The following is an 18,028-nucleotide window of genomic DNA, read 5'->3' on the forward strand; positions in this document are numbered from 1 at the left end:
GAACCAATCAGACCCTTAATTATTTTTTCTGATTTTAAATAATGTTGAAATTATTTTTAAAAAAATTAATTTGAAATGGACTAATAAGATCATGACACTTGGCATCGTAATAAGCTATAATAGTATTTAACGAAGTGGTAGTGACAGAATTGCTCAAATCATAACGTTTTGCATTTAATCCGTCGAAAAAAATGTGGTATATAAGTCTATAAAACTGAAACATGTGGTATTTATGCCGTAAATACCCTTTTATTTTATTGTCTTCATATGGAAGTAAAATCTCTGTTTTTGAGTCGATTAAGCAAAAGCTTGAGAACATCGTCAAGTGATGAATGAATGACATATGTACTCAAAAGAAATATGTAATATTGACTTACAAGTTACAACATGTCATACTATATTTGGACTATTCATTCCGTAGCTGTGTCTTGTGCAGTATCATTGTCTGTATCATCAAAGAATAAAGTGTTTTTCAAACAAGAGTTTCAGATTGAGGGACGGGAACTAAGAATTGCATTGAAGGTCAGTGTTTTCCTGCTTTATCTTTCTGCTTCAGTCAATGCTGTATATCTTTCTACCACCATTTTCTTATATATATAAAGAAATATGTTATTAGGTACCTGAGATTCTTACCACTGGTTCCATACTGGAAAACATCATTTTTGAAATTGTCAACTCTGAGGGTATTGTTGATGAAACTATCCACGATGAAGAAAAAACTGGTCTATCACATATGCTCACAATTAAGGCTGATTGGCTTGATATGGAGGAGTCCACCCGATATACTTTCAAGCATGGGCGATGTGTTGTTCCTGCTATACTTTTATCTAAAACTGAGGGGACCATTTGTTTCTCAGCTTTCCACTCTCGTCATTCAAGCCTTAGTGTGAATGTTAAGGTTGGAACAACTTTGTAAAAGCTATATGTGATGTTTTTATTTTTTCGCTTGAAGTAGTTTCAACCATGATTGTTTAACTCTTTGCAGGTTCATATGAACAAACCTGCGATACCAACTCCAAATTTGGAGCATAATAAGGTTTCATCTACTCATGCATTGCTTCTTCAGGACCCAAGTTCAATTAATCAAGTTGGTGTAAACTATATCATGTCCATTGAGAATAAAAAAAAGGTGCTGCAAATATTCTCTCTCTTTTAATATACTTCCAAAGTATATGCAGTCTATATCTTGGCGTGGATTAACCATTAAGTTTCACAGGCTTTAGGAAGGATAGATCTTCCCTTTGGGAACACATCTCATGTTGGAATTTTGGGTTTCATAAGTTTCATTTTGTCACTGCAGGCCCTTGAAGAGAAGATATGTAAAACTGGTTTGGCAATCCAAGTAGTGGAAGAACAATGTGCTAAGTTAAACAAAAAGAAGGAAGAAGTTGAGCAAACTATAAAAGAATTGCAAGGTTTTGACTTGCTAGCACATCTATAGCTATTCTTTTTTATCTGTTGGTGATCATTGTATAGGAGTGTGATGTAGCTATACCTGAACGCGTTTTTTGCTTTTTAATTTTTTTTTTTGGCTAAATAACCTATACGGCAATGGATAAGACACTCTCTTTCTTTATTGCATGGCCTGGACCTTGTTTTTCTAGTTGTAGGCCATGTTTTTTCTAAATTTAGATTGTGTCAATTGAAGTACTTAACAATATTATGTATTTGTTGTGAAATTTCTAGATTCCACTGAATCACATTCGTTGGGATTCTTAAATCATTTGTCCACGAAAGAGGAAGTAATGGAGGATATAGAAAAGATCAGTAACTCTGCTGCTGCCATTCTTTGCAATATTTCGAGGGTAGTTCCATTCCAAGAGCCAGAGAATCATTTAATGAAAGACATAATAGGGGTGGTTGCTCTACTTGGTAGAGTTCAATATAGCCAGCTTAGCAGGTCAAACATCTTGTATTTCTATTTTCTCAACCTAAACTCTATCATTTCAATTGATCGTTTTCTTTATTCTGTTTTAAATTGCTGTTTTGTCTACATGTAGGATATTGTCAGAATATTTGGGTGTAGATCAAATGCTAGCTGTTGTCACCAGATCTTTTGAATCTGCTGCTCATCTTGAAATGTATACACATACTGGTGAAGTTGATCGCAGCAATGCTCTTCATGCTGAAGCAGCCATTCTTGGGAAATCCATAAATGGTCGATTTACTGTTATGTGCCTTGACAATATAAGGTGACACCAGAATCTTGTTGACTACAATTAATTCTGACTCAACATTATCTTTTTTGTCTTATCGAGCTTATTTAGAAAATAATAATAATCTCTGTTAACTTTATCTATTTTTCCCTTGACAGTCCATACAGAGGTGGCTTTGAAGATCACCCTCAGGGGAAGCTGGCTTTACCACTTCCTTGTTTTATTGATGGAACCATTCCAAAAGGTTTTCTGGGATTTGCCGTAAATATGATTGATTTAGATGAAGATCAGCTATCCATAACAAACAATTCAGGCAATGGTCTTAGAGAGACGGTATTCTATCGCCTTCTTGGTCAGCTCCAAGTTTACCAAACCAGGGAAGACATGCTAGCAGCCAGTGCTTGTATAAAACATGGCGCTGTATCACTAGATGGTGGAATCTTGAAAGAAAATGGTGTAATGTCTTTTGGATTTAGGTATGTTTCTCTTTTCTTTCTTTTCTATATCTCACTTGTATGATTTTGTTACCTTAAAATGATTTGTCCTCTGATTGTCCTCAGTGACCCCGGAGTATGTTTTCAAGTTGTCACGACAAACAATGAAATGGCTCTTTCTCAAGAAAATTTGAAGCTGCTCCAAGACCAGAAATCAGAATTGAAAACCATCGATGATAAGATAAAACAAAATGTCAAACATCATGGGCAAGTTTTAAACTATTATGAAAAGACAAAGAAAAAGTTAAGCAAGTTGATGGACGATGTGGAACGGAACCTATGATGAAACAAGGATCCAACACAGAATAGTTTCTACATTATGATGACAAATCAAGTCACACCTTCTCTCCACTTTTAACTACATTTTTGCGTTATAAATTTAATTTAAGGGTGTATATATATGTATAGATGAAGTACTTGGGGGTTTTACTTTTCATCATATATTTATACGTACAATATGATGATAAGGAAGTTACGCTTTTTTATAGTTTTTTTTTTTATTTAATTCTAACCAGGAATACTATACATATTGTATGGTTATCTAATTTAGTAATCTGTCTAGAAATTAATCTATCGAAAAAGTAGCCTTTTTTTAGAGGAGTTTGTTTTATACTAGGATGGACTTTTTTACAACTTTGGCTTCAGCTATGCTCTATTTTTCTCTTACTTTATATTCTTTTCATCTTCTGCAAACGAAAATATAACGAAAATATAGGAGAGTTGGGTAACACTTAGAAAATAGTTATTTATTTAATTAATTAAAAATTTAAAAATTAAATATAAAATAGTGTTTTGTAACTCTGTATTTATTTATTATTTTTAAAAATTTTAATTAAAATTTATTAAATTTTGAAAATAAAAAATTTTTACTTTCAAAATTTTTTTAAACCATTTTTTACTTTTGGTTTTTTTTTCTTCTCTTCTTCAAATTAACACTTTATTTTATATTGTTAAACAAAAAATAAAAGTCATCAAACATATTTATTATTTTTTAATTTTAAAAACAAAAAAAATAGTTAACAAACATAATTTTATTTTTTAAAAATAAAAAAAAAATTTATATTTTTGTGTTTAAAAAATTCAAAAACAAAAATTTTAACAAACACAATCATAATAAATATTTTTCCCAAGTATTTCTATAATGGGGTTTGGAGATAAAAGAACAAAGTTTTAAAAATATGGGGCGTTATTAAAATCCTCTCTTTTAAATTAAGAGGTATCTTTATGTAATATAGGTTTCATACATCTACAATTAGTATTTTCTAAATCCATCTATACAATCTACAAGTATATGTAAAAGAGTGAACTAATCAGTTTTTGTTTATAAGTTATTTTAACTTTTAGTTACTATTTATAACTAAAGTTACTAAGATATAATGTGCCTAACATAAAATACTAAATACTTATTTATTTATATATATTTGCACATTTTAAGTGTAAGAAAATTAATTTTGGTACTTATATATGTATGATTATATATGGCATAATTTTAAATTATTTTATTTATGGTATTTACATTTTTAGTGACATGTTTTAGAAGATTTTAACAAGTTATCATTATATAAATTTCTATTTTTATATTTTAGTTTTAGAATTAAAATTGTATTCCTGAAAATAAAAATTAAATTAATGATTTATTAAAATAGCAATTATATAATTATAATCTCATAAAACTAGGGCAAGTAAAATTCACTAATATCTTTATTAATATTTTTTTTTGCAAGTAAAATTCATATGCTGTTTTGTCTTTTACCTTTTAGTCCTAATTTATAATTTTTAGCATTTGAATCCTTAATTAAGTAAATTATTGCATCGATTAGTCTTAATTTATATATAATTTAGAAGGTGACGACATATCAGGTGACCCATAACAATATTTTTTGGAAAATTGACTATCACAATTCAGGATCAAGAAGAAAATTGGATAAAAGAGAGATGTGAAAATGAATGAAGCTCTCCCTCTGAACAGGAAGGCTTGGCCTTTATATAGAGATATCGATTGCATATACACGAAAGGAAGTTACAACTGTCTTATAACAGACTCAGAAACAGTTGTAACCACCTGCTAACAACTAACAGAAAAATAACAAAAATGTAGAGGCCTAAGCTATTCGTGAGTATCCCTAACATCCCCCCTCAAGTTACACTCATTGGATTTGAGTGTTAACTTGTCTCTGAGATAAGTAAACTGAGGAATGTGCAGAGGTTTGGTGAGAAGATCTGCAATTTGATACGATGAATCAACATAGCGAACCTCCAGCTTGTTGTCAAGAACTCTGTCACGCACAAAATGAATGTCTATTTCAATGTGTTTGGTTCTTGCATGATAAACTGGATTGGATGCAAGAGAACCAGCACCGAGATTGTCACACCACAGTATGGGAGGAGTAGACAGAGGAATGGATAGCTCAGTCAAAGATTGATTCCAACCAGATTAATTCTGAAGTAGCTAAGGCAAGAGCACGATATTCAGACTCAGTGCTAGACCTTGCTACTACAATTTGTTTCTTAGAGCACCAGCTGATAAGATTACTGCCTAAGAACATGCAGTAGCCTGATGTGGACTTCCTGTCATCACTGCATCTAGCCCAATCCGCATCAAAATACCCTTGAAGAGTCATACTTGTAGAGGATGTGAAACATAATCCCAACTTTGATGTGCCAAACAGATATCACAAGATCCTTTTGCAAGCACCCCAGTGATCTGTGGTGGGAGCTTGAAGAAATTGACTCAGCCTATTTACAGCAAAGGCTATGTCCGGCCTTGTCATGAGCAGATATTGAAGAGCCCCCAAATAACTTCTGTACTGTGTAGGATCGGTAAGAGGAGTGCCTGATAATGGCAGTTTTGTATTGGGGCACATGGGTGTTGATTGAGGCTTTGCTTCAGTCATGTTGGTTTTGATTAGTAGGTCTTGAATATACTTGCTTTGATTCAAGTATATACCATTGGAATCTCTGAGAACTTCAAAGCCTAAGAAGTAGTGAACTGAGCCAAGCACCTTGAGAGCAAATCTGTTATGTAGAGTAGTGATGACAGTGTGAACTTGAGTTGAATCTTCACCTGTTATTAGAATATCATCGACATATACTAATAACAAAAACAACTTGCCATTGTTTCTAGTGAAGAACAAACTTGTGTCAGATTTTGAATTGGTGAATCCCCATTGCAGTAGAGTGGACTTGAGTGTGTCAAACCAGGCTCTTGGAGCCTGTTTTAAGCCATATATGGCCTTATTCAGCTTACACACATGATTTGGGAAGTTGGGATCAATGAATCCTGGAGGTTGCTGCATAAACACATCTTCTTTTAACTCACCATTGAGAAAGACATTATTGACATCTACTTGTTGAATGTCCCAGCCTTTGGTAGCTACAAGAGAAAAAATAATTCTGATTGTACAAGGCTTTACCACTGGACTAAAGGTTTCAAAGAAGTCCAAACCAGGGGTTTGTTGAAATTCCTTTGCTACCAAATGAGCTTTGTGCCTGTCAATAGTGCCTATCTGCATTATACTTAACTCGAAAAAACCACTTGTTAGTGACAAGTTTCATATCGGGAGTGGGGGGGGGGGGGGACCAAGGCCCAAGTATTGTTTCTTTTTAAGGCAGTGTACTCTTGCATCATTGCGTTTTTCCAGTGAGTGTAAGCAAGGGCCTGTTTTACTGTAGTTGGTTCTAACTCAGTGTTGATTTGTGTAAGAAAGGATCTTGGTTTGAACACACCTGCTTTGGATCTTGTAATAATTGAATGTTTGTTAATAGGTGGAGGAGATGCAGGTGTTGACATGGAATAAGTTGTGGGATTGTCTATTTGATCAGGAGGATTAGAATGAGAGGAATGATTGGAAGATGAATGAGATGGTGGAGAAGTTGTGTTTGGTGTGGTGTAGTTGTTAGAGTTTGGACTGAGAGCTGGTGCATAAGTGTTGGATGGGTTCTGAGGAACCTGAAAATCACTAGAATGAAGTATAACTGGACTGGGGTTGATGGTGGGTGTAACAGGAAACAATTGACTGTAAGGAAACTTAGATTCATGAAAAGTAACACTTCGAGCAACATAAACACGATCAGTGGGATGTAAACAGCGATAGCCTTTCTGAGTGGTATTGTACCCCGAGAATAGACATTTGGAAGATCGAAAAGCAACCTTATGATTATTGTATGGAGTTAAAAGTGGAAAGCAAGAGCAACCAAATACTTTGAGGAGAGTGTAATATGGTTGTTGTTTGTTCAGTTTCTCAAAAGGTGACAAGTTGTTAAGGATAGGGGTGGGAAGTCTATTAATGAGATATGCAGCTGCGGCATAAGCTTCCCACCAAAAAGTGAGAGGCATTTGAGCCTGGGCCAGTAAGGTAAGCCCCATATCTACAACTTGTCTTTGTTTCCTTTCAATCTGACCTTGTTGTTGATGAGTGTGAGGACATGAATTCATAAAGGGGAAGGTACTCACGACCAAGATCAGTTTGGAATCTTAAAAGAAAATGGTGTAATGTCTTTTGGATTTAGGTATGTTTCTCTTTTCTTTCTTTTCTATATCTTACTTGTATGATTTTGTTACGTTAAAACGATTTGTCCTCTGATTGTCCTCAGTGACCCCGGAGTATGTTTTCAAGTTGTCACGACAAACAATGAAATGGCGCTTTCTCAAGAAAATTTGAAGCTGCTCCAAGACCAGAAATCAGAATTGAAAACCATCGATGATAAGATAAAACAAAATGTCAAACATCATGGGCAAGTTTTAAACTATTATGAAAAGACAAAGAAAAAGTTAAGCAAGTTGATGGACGATGTGGAACGGAACCTATGATGAAACAAGGATCCAACACAGAATAGTTTCTACATTATGATGACAAATCAAGTCATACCTTCTCTCCACTTTTAACTACATTTCTGCGTTATAAATTTAATTTAAGGGTGTATATATATGTATAGATGAAGTACTTGGGGGTTTTACTTTTCATCATATATTTATACGTACAATATGATGACAAGGAAGTTATACTTTTTTATAGTTTTTTTTTTTTTTTGTTTTAACTGTAACCAGGAATACTATACATATTGTATGGTTGTCTAATTTAGTAATCTGTCTAGAAATTAATCTATCGAAAAAGTAGCCTTTTTAGAGGAGTTTGTTTTAGGGGCATGGTGCAAAATGACCCTTAATATTGTGTGAAAGTAAGTAAATGTCCATATTTTTAATTTTGTAGTAAAATAGCCTAATCATCTATTTAATATCACATATTACCAAATACACCCTTTAACAAATTACTATTTTATTCTAAATATTTTAATATTGTGGTATATGTATATTAGTTTTGTTTAATTAGTTTTTATTTTAAAGTTATTTTGATTTTTTTTTCGTTTTTTATGGGTTGTTGAATGATATACCATACCACAAAATATATATACTGAGTTGAAAAATAATATACCATCAAAACTTACAAAATTATTACTAAAAAATATATATACTATGCTAACAAAGTTATATATTACCATTAAAATGTATATACCATGATACAAAATTATATACTACTACTATATATAATAAAATAGAAATTAAATATCACAAAAAAAAATTATATACCATACCACAAAAAACATATACACTAATTGAAAAATAATATACCAACAACCTATAAAAAACTTAAAAAATCAATATAACTTTAAAATAAAAACTAATTAAACAAAACTAATATACATATACCACTATATTAAAATCATACAGTCTTAAATAAATAAATAAATTATACAAAAGGGAAATTTAGGTAATCAACAATATAAAATGGTCATTTATCTATAATTTAAAAAATGAGGACATTAGCTTCTTGATGACTTTATTTTAGGCCATTTCCTATAATTTCTCTTTGTTTTATACTAGGGTGGACTTTTTTACAACTTGGGCTTCAGCTATGCTCTATTTTTCTTTCTTTATATTCTTTTCATCTCCTGCAAACGAAAATATAACAAATATAGGAGAGTTTGGTAACACTTAAAAAGTAGTTTTTTATTTAATTAATTATAAATTTAAAAATTAAATATAAAATAGTGTTTTGTAACTATTTTATTCATTATTTTTAAAAATTTTAATTAAAATTTTGAAAATAAAATTTTTTTACTTTCAAATTTTTTTTAAACTGCTTTGACTTTTGGTTTTTTTTTCTTCTCTTCTTCAAATTAATTTTATATTGTTAAATAAAAAATAAAAGTTATCAAATACATTTATTATTTTTTAATTTTAAAAACAAAAAACAAAAATAGTTACCAAATATAATTTTATTTTTTTAAAATAAAAATAAAAAAACAAAAATAAAAATAATATTTCTATTTTTGTGTTTAAAAAAATTCAAAAACAAAAATTTTACCAAATACAATCATAAAAAATATTTTTCCCAATTCTATAATGGGGTTTGGAGATAAAAGAACAAAGTTTTAAAAATATGGGGCGTTATTAAAAACCTCTTTTACATTAAGAGGTATCTTTATGTAATATAGGTTTCATACATCTACAATTAGTATTTTCTAAATACATCTATACAATCTATAAGTATATGTAAAAGAGTGAAATAATCAGTTTTTGTTTATAAGTTATTTTATCTTTTAGTTACTATTTATAACTAAAGTTACTAAGATATAATGTGCCTAACATGAAATACTAAATACTTATTTATTTATATATATTTGCACATTTTAAGTGTAAGAAAATTAATTTTGGTACTTATATATGTATGATTATATATGGCATAATTTTAAATTATTTTATTTATGATATTTACATTTTTAGTGGCATGTTTTAGAAGATTTTAACAAGTTATCATTATATAAATTTCTATTTTTATATTTTAGTTTTAGAATTAAAATTGTATTCCTAAAATAAAAATTAAATTAATGATTTATTAAAATAGCAATTATATAATTATAATCTCATAAAACTAGGGCAAGTAAAATTCACTAATATCTTTATTAATATTTTTTTTGCAAGTAAAATTCATATGTTGTTTTGTCTTTTACCTTTTAGTCCTAATTTATAATTTTTAGCATTTGAATCTTTAATTAAGTAAATTATTGCATCAATTAGTCTTAATTTATATATAATTTAGAAGATGACGACATATCAGGTGACCCATAGCAATATTTTTAGGAAAATTTGACTATCACAATTCAGGATCAAGAAGAAAACTGGATAAAAGAGAGATGTGAAAATGAATGAAGCTCTCCCTCTGAACAGGAAGGCTTGGTCTTTATATAGAGATATCGATTACATATACACGAAAGGAAGTTATAACTGTCTTATAACAGACTCAGAAATAGTTGTAACCACCTGCTAACAACTAACAGAAAAATAACAAAAATGTAGAAACCTAAGCTATTCGTGAGTATCTATAACATCCCCCCTCAAGTTACACTCATTGGATTTGAGTGTTAACTTGTCTCTGAGATAAGGAAAATGAGGAATGTGCAGAGGTTTGGTGAGAAGATCAGCAATTTGATACGATGAATCAACATAGCGAACCTCTAGCTTGTTGTCAAGAACTCTGTCATGCACAAAATGAATGTCTATTTCAATGTGTTTGGTTCTTGCATGATAAACTGGATTGGATGCAAGAGAACCAGCACCGAGATTGTCACACCACAGTATGGGAGGAGTAGACAGAGGAATGGATAGCTCAGTCAAGATTGATTCCAACCAGATTAATTCTGAAGAAGCTAAGGCAAGAGCACGATATTCAGACTCAGTGCTAGACCTTGCTACTACACCTTGTTTCTTAGAGCACCAGCTGATAAGATTAATGCCTAAGAACATACAGTAGCCTGATGTGGACTTCCTGTCATCACTGCATCCAGCCCAATCTGCATCAGAATACCCTTGAAGAGTCATACTTGTAGAGGATGTGAAACATAATCCCAACTTTGATGTGCCAACCAGATATCGCAAGATCCTTTTGCAAGCACCCCAGTGATCTGTGGTGGGAGCTTGAAGAAACTGACTCAGCCTATTTATAACAAAGGCTATGTCTGGCCTTGTCATGAGAAGATATTGAAGAGCCCCCAAAACACTTCTGTACTGTGTAGGATCGGTAAGAGGAGTGCCTGAGGATAATGACAGTTTTGTATTGGGGCACATGGGTGTTGATTGAGGCTTTGCTTCAGTCATGTTGGTTTTGATTAGTAGGTCTTGAATATACTTGCTTTGATTCAAGTATATACCATTGGAATCTTTGAGAACTTCAAAGCCTAAGAAGTAGTGAACTGAGCCAAGCACCTTGAGAGCAAATCTGTTATGTAGAGCAGTGATGACAGTGTGAACTTGAGTTGAATCTTCACCTGTTATTAGAATATCATCGACATATACTAATAACAGAAGCAACTTGCCATTGTTTCTAGTGAAGAACAAACTTGTGTCAGATTTTGAATTGGTGAATCCCCATTGCAGTAGAGTGGACTTGAGTGTGTCAAACCAGGCTCTTGGAACCTGTTTTAAGCCATATATGGCCTTATTCAGCTTACACACATGATTTGGGAAGTTGGGATCAATGAATCCTGGAGGTTGCTGCATAAACACATCTTCTTTTAACTCACCATTGAGAAAGGCATTATTGACATCTACTTGTTGAATGTCCCAACCTTTGGTAGCTGCAAGAGAAAAAATAAATCTGATTGTACAAGGCTTTACCACTGGACTGAAGGTTTCAAAGAAGTCCAAACCAGGGGTTTGTTGAAATCTCTTTGCTACCAAACGAGCTTTGTGCCTGTCAATAGTGCCATCTGCATTATACTTAACTCGAAAAATCCACTTGTTAGTGACAAGTTTCATATTGGGAGTGGGGGGGGACCAAGACCCAAGTATTGTTTCTTTTTAAGGCAGTGTGCTCTTGCATCATTGCGTTTTTCCAGTGAGTGTAAGCAAGGGCCTGTTTTACTGTAGTTGGTTCTAACTCAGTGTTGATTTGTGTAAGAAAGGATCTTGGTTTGAACACACCTACTTTGGATCTTGTAATCATTGAATATTTGTTAATAGGTGGAGGAGATGCAGGTGTTGACATGGAAGAAGTTGTGGGACTGTCTATTTGATCAGGAGGATTATAATGAGAGGAATGATTGGAAGATGAATGAGATGGTGGAGAAGTTGTGTTTGGTGTGGTGTAGTTGCTAGAGTTTGGACTGAGAGCTGGTGCATAAGTGTTGGATGGGTTCTGAGGAACCTGAAAAATCACTAGAATGAAGTATAACTGGACTGGGGTTGATGGTGGGTGTAACAGGAAACAATTGACTATAAGGAAACTCAGACTCATTAAAAGTAACACTTCGAGCAACATAAACACGACCAATGGGATGTAAACAACGATAGCCTTTCTGAGTGGTATTGTACCCCAAGAATAGACATTTGGAAGATCGAAAAGCAACCTTATGATTTTTGTATGGAGTTAAAAGTGGAAAGCAAGAGCAACCAAATACTTTGAGGAGAGTGTAATCTAGTTGCTGTTTGTTCAGTTTCTCAAAAGGTGACAAGTTGTTAAGGAGCATAAGCTTCCCACCAAAAAGTGAGAGGCATTTGAGCCTGGGCCAGTAAGGTAAGCCCCATATCTACAACTTGTCTGTGTTTCCTTTCAATCTGACCTTGTTGTTGATGAGTGTGAGGACATGAATTTCTAAGAACAATACCAAGTTGGGTAAACAGTTCATAAAGGGGAAGGTACTCACGACCAATATCAGTTTGGACACTTTTAATCTTAGTTTCAAACATTCTTTCAACAAAGCTTTTGAAGTGTGTAAATAGTACTGTTACTTCAGACTTGGATTGCATAGGGTAAATCCATATAAATCTTGTATAGTCATCAACACAACTAAGATAATACTTATAGCCATCACAGGAAGTGTAAAAAGAAGGACCCCACACATCTATATGAATCAATTGAAAAGGAGCAGTGGTTTTATTTTTTGTTGATTTGAAACTGAATTGATGCAGTTTACCTAATTGGCAAGCACAGAATTGGACATCTTTACACTTGGTTTGAGGACACACTTTAGCTAAAACTTTGGCTAAGACTGGCTTGGATGGATGTCCAAGCCTACAATGCCAAACTGAACTAGTAAGAGATTTATCAAATAGAGGGTTGCCGGAAGTAGTACAATTAAAAGCAGAAATATTACAATTGATACTAGATTGACAGGACTCAGATTTGGAAAAAACAGCAGGGTGAGATGAAAGCACGTGCAGTTTGTGTTAGGAAAATATGTATTTTGCCTTCATGGAAATAATAATAAATTACAACTCTATGCAATATATTACAAATAAATAATGATTGATTAAAAAGAGTTACAACTCTATAACTGAAAATTACAAATAAACAAAGAAAATGAAGAAGATGATGAAGAAGAAGAGAATTGTAAAATACAACTCAAAGCAAAAGGTTACAAATAAAGTAAAGTGTTTGAAACAAAAGAAAAGAAAAGATTACAACTCTTGAACAAGAAATACAAGTAAATAGAGAAGAACAATATAAAGATGAAAAACAATAGAATGAAAGAAATGAACAAGAAACAAAAGATAAACAACTCTCACTCACACTACCAAAGTGAAGAGTGTTGGGGATCACCAACTTGAACAAGGTTTGAAACCTTTGTCCAAAAGCTTATTTCCCCCTAACTCAAGCACTAAGGGATCTCTCACAGATTATAAGAAATGCTTTCTGGAATTATCAAGCCTCAAGGTGTTTCTAGCCAAGTGCTCTAATGGATAAAAATGTTGTGTCTTACAAGTGAGCTATAGGCTCCTATTTCTAGAGTTTAGAGACGCCCTTTGAATTTCAAATTCCACCAACCCCCATGGCTGTTACCAATGTTTAATTAGATTAATATGAAATTAAAAATGAGATTTGGGAGTTATTTGGGTTTTTTGAGCCGTTCAACATAGATTGAAAAACTGAAAAAATAGTCAGTTTTGGCCTGTGGCCGCGGCCACTAGCCTCTGTCCCACTGGCCGCGGCCACCGACCATTTTCAGCACTAAAAAATGTGCTGTTTTTCCAAATGGTTCCAAACCCTCCCAAATGATCTTGTAACTCCCAAAACACATTATTGGGGTTAAAATCATATCTCTAATAACCATATCACATATGACTTTATGAAATTCATCTCAATATTGTGTAACAACAAATTTACAAAATAAAGGGTAATATTTGGAAGTTACAAATTTGTAACACCAAATGTGTTACATTATTTGGATATATCTCATATATCTAAATATTGTAACTCTCTATTATATGTTACAATATGTAACACACTTTGTCACATTTATTTAATCTAAAACATTATATTATAATATAATATAATATTACATTATATTATAAAATAATATAACATTCCCCCACTAGATTAAATAGTTATCTATTGTAACACTTATTTAATCAATCATTATATTTTGAAATATAACATATCCCCCACTTGATTAAATAAGAACTATCTCTTAGAGGAGTCATTGCATTAGTGCATAAAGCAAAGTATTTTTCAACTTGAACTTTACTATAGTGTAATTATCACAAAATATGTCGAAAATTAGGTTGCACTAGGCATTGAACCATCTTTTCATGATAAAAAATCGGTGATAACACACACACCTTTGCGATGTTCACTTGAGACCTCTATGTCTCGCTTTGCACCGTTAATGACCATGTGCACTTTCCATTCATGGACATTCTTGAGAATACTCCCAATTCTCGTGAGAGGCGGCACCACCCCTAAGTCCATATAGGTAGAATTCTTACAGTATTCTGTTACCAAAAATACTTGTCTTTTCAAGACTGAATTCTATTAAAAAATCTTTCGGTTTTAACCCTCCACTTGGTAACACACAAGTACTCAATATCTCAGATGAGACTTGTTTTGAGTACAACTAATATTCACTTGATTGACTTGTTATTACCTATTGAACCTAACACTAGTTGAATAACTAGTGTTAAGATAGGTTACCATCAATCGTGAATCTCTTTAGGGAGTTTAAGTCCCATCCCTCGAGATGATGCAGCCACTAAATCTCTCGTTAGTGGCTTAGTGAAAGGATCCGCTAGATTTTCAATTGTTCTCACATAGGATATTGAGATGACTCCTCTTTGAATCAATTCTCTTACATATATATGTCTTAGACTAATATGTCTAGACTTCCCATCATACACTCCGCTGTATGCTCTAGCCAATGTCACTTGGCTATCACAGTGTATCGATATAGTAGATACATTATCTTTGATTAGGGGAATCTCTATCAACAGATCCTTTAACCATTCGGACTCTTTGCCGGTAGCAGCTAGAGCTATGAACTCTGCTTCCATAGTGAAATGAGATATACAGGTTTGTTTCTTGGAACCCCAAAAAATTGCACCTCCACCAAGTGTAAATACCCAACCAGTTGTGGACAAGTTGTCCCCAAGATTGGATATCCAACTTGCATCTGTATATCCTTCTAAAATTGAAGGAAATTTGGAGTAGTGAAGGCTTTGTCCTTTGGTTTTCTTGAGATAACCTAGGGCTCTTCCAATTTCCTTCCAGTGATCTACACTTGGATTACTTGTAAACCTACTAAGTTTACTTACTGCAAATGCTATATTAGATCTAGTACACTGGGCAGCGTACATTAGACTCCCTATAGCACTAGCGTACTCCAATTGAGCCACTGCTCTTCCTTCATTCTTCTCTAGTTTTACACTATGATCGAATGGAGTATTGACATCTTTAACCTTGAGATGGTTAAATTTGTTCAATACTTTCTCAACATAGTGGGCTTGCCCTAACGCAAAACCCCCACTATGTTTCTTTTCTTTGATACCGAGTATGGTATCAACTTCTCCAAGATCTTTCATCTTGAAGGTTGATGATAGAAACCTCTTCGTTTCTTCTATCCCTTTCATGCTATTACTTAGAATAAGAATGTCATCCACATATAAGCAAACAATGATCACATATCCCTTACAAGTTTTGGAATACAAACACTTGTTTCCATTGTTATGTCTAAACCCATTAGACATGATGGGTTGATCAAATTTCTCATGCCATTGCTTAGGAGCTTGTTTCAATCCATATAAGGATTTTACAAGTCTACAAACTTTATGTTCATACTTTGGTAGGACAAACCCTTCGGGTTGTTCCATATAGACCTCCTCATTGAGGTCACCATTAAGGAATGCTGTTTTGACATCCATTTGATGAACATACAAGTTGTGTATAGAAGCTAAAGCGAACAAATTTTTTATAGAAGTTGTTCTTGCAACAAGCGCATATGTATCGAAATAATCGATACCCTTTTTTTGCCTAAACCCTTTAGCTACTAATCTAGCTTTAAAGGTTTGGATAGTGCCGCCAGTGTGGTATTTTCTCCTAAATACCCACTTGCACCCAATTGGCTTAGACCCCGGTGGGAGGTCTACCAATTCCCAAGTGTTATTGGAAAGAATGGAATCCATCTCATCATTGATGACTTCTTTCCAAAATGCACTATCTCTCGATTGCATAACTTCTCTATAAGTCTTAGGATCATCCTCAACGAGAAGTACAATAGGAATTTTCCTAATGACTTCCTCTCTATTTCCTTCTACCATGTAGAATGAAATTCGTTGAGAATCTATCTCATCCACTACTAGACTCTTATGATTTTTAAGCCTTTGACTTCTACCAGGTTCAAAGGATTGCTTTACATCCTTTTGAGAATTCTCCTCTTGAGAATCAACTTTGGATGTAGAAGCTTGAGAATTGTTCTCATATAACAAATTCTCCTTTAGAGATGTTGAGGCTTGAGAATTGTTATCACATAACATATTCTCAAAAAATTCAACTTCTCTAGATTCAATCACAATATTAGACTCTAAGTCTAATAGCCTATAATCTTTACTATTGTTGGCATAACCAACAAAAGCACACTTTATGGCTCTTGAACTTAACTTTGTTCTATTAGGTTCGTTTTTCTTGCAATATGCAAGACACCCCACACTTTGAAGTACCCTATGTTGGGTTTTCTTCCTTTCTGTTGACGCCGTTTTTCGTCAAACAGTGAAAGAAGAGCACGTAAACAATTAATGATAATGGCTAAATGAAATAAAACAAATCAAACACGCTATTTTTATGTGGTTCAGCAGTTAAATCTGCCTAGTCCACGAGTCTTTGTTATTAATCTCAAGATTATCTCTGAAAATTCTTAAGCATGAATTCTTCAGAGTTTTCTCTCAAGGATCAGAAATTCGGTCCATTACAATGGTGCATGGCTTCTCTATTTATAGAGAAGGATGCAGAATACTATCCCACATATTTTGGGTAGTTACTCTTTTGTGAATAAAATAAATGGCTTTAAATGCCTATAATCAGATAAAAAAGGAAACGTCCCTGAAGACCAGGAAACGCATAACTGACTAAATAATATCCCACGATTCTTGGGGATTTACATTAATAAATGAAGATTACATCTCATGTTTATAACACTTGTAGATATTCAAGGTGATTATAGCGTATCTCTAAGGCTTTAGCATCCCAGGTCTAACGTCATACTGCGAGCCAATGACATCTCCCGAGATCACGTGCATTTCGAGATCGTACATACATCGAGCTCGAGACCCCAATCCGAAGTCGTCCCCAAAGATGAGCGTGTTCTCGGAGCTATCTTTCGAGATCGAGATCGTTTCGAGGTCACCACACTCGAGATCATATATCGTACTTTGCAGGCTCGATATACAATCCTGGAGCATACCCCAATCCTTACGAGACCATTTGTTGCGAATCCAACTTTCGAGGTCACATGTACCATGGCTCGAAATCTGGGTATAACATCTTGCCCCCTCAAAAGTATTTGTTCGAATCCTAAGAGAAGGAAACTTTTGAACTACTTTCTTTGAAAACTGTACCGTCACACTCTTGAAAATGGACACGCGTCAACCGGGTATTGCCCACTTCAGGTACTTGAGTACCTTGGAAACACGCCCATGATCGTCCGTCTGACAACTTTTCAGCGCCTTCTTGTCATTGATCCCCATCCGTTCGATCTAGTGAGGATTTCATTCGACGCTCCTGATTAATTCCTTTTCCCCACCTATATATAAAAGACCCCACTCTTCATCTTCTTCACTTTTATCTTCATTCGCCATAAGCAAGAAAAGAGAAACAAGCCCAGAGACCTCTTTGCAAAGTTCCTGTTCCGTGCATGTTTCTCGTCCAAAGAAACAAAGGAATCCTGGTCTGTTCGAGTCAGTGAGTTCTTTCCTGCAACCTCTTCTTCAATCGACGATCTCTCTGCAATCACCATTACTGTGTAAGTATGCCATTTTTGTTCTCCATTTAAAATGTTCTTGCTATGTGTGCTAGTTTATGTTCTTAGCATGATACGATAGGAGGTTTTGAACCG

At 33.7% G+C, this 18,028-nt stretch overlaps 1 protein-coding gene across 1 annotated transcript; it reads left to right on the top strand.

Moving 5' to 3' along the window:
- The first annotated feature begins 387 nt into the window (after positions 1 to 387).
- LOC133778862 (structural maintenance of chromosomes flexible hinge domain-containing protein GMI1-like) lies at positions 388 to 3,283 on the top strand. The gene is made up of 8 exons (XM_062218881.1): positions 388 to 522; positions 617 to 898; positions 986 to 1,129; positions 1,301 to 1,415; positions 1,687 to 1,900; positions 2,001 to 2,192; positions 2,315 to 2,632; positions 2,717 to 3,283. Exons 1-8 carry the CDS (start codon positions 388 to 390, stop codon positions 2,931 to 2,933), a joined length of 1,617 nt encoding a protein of 538 aa, XP_062074865.1. The 3' UTR covers positions 2,934 to 3,283.
- The last annotated feature ends 14,745 nt before the right edge of the window (positions 3,284 to 18,028 follow it).

This window comes from Humulus lupulus, chromosome 5 (genome assembly GCF_963169125.1).
Source record: "Humulus lupulus chromosome 5, drHumLupu1.1, whole genome shotgun sequence".
NCBI lineage: Eukaryota > Viridiplantae > Streptophyta > Magnoliopsida > Rosales > Cannabaceae > Humulus > Humulus lupulus.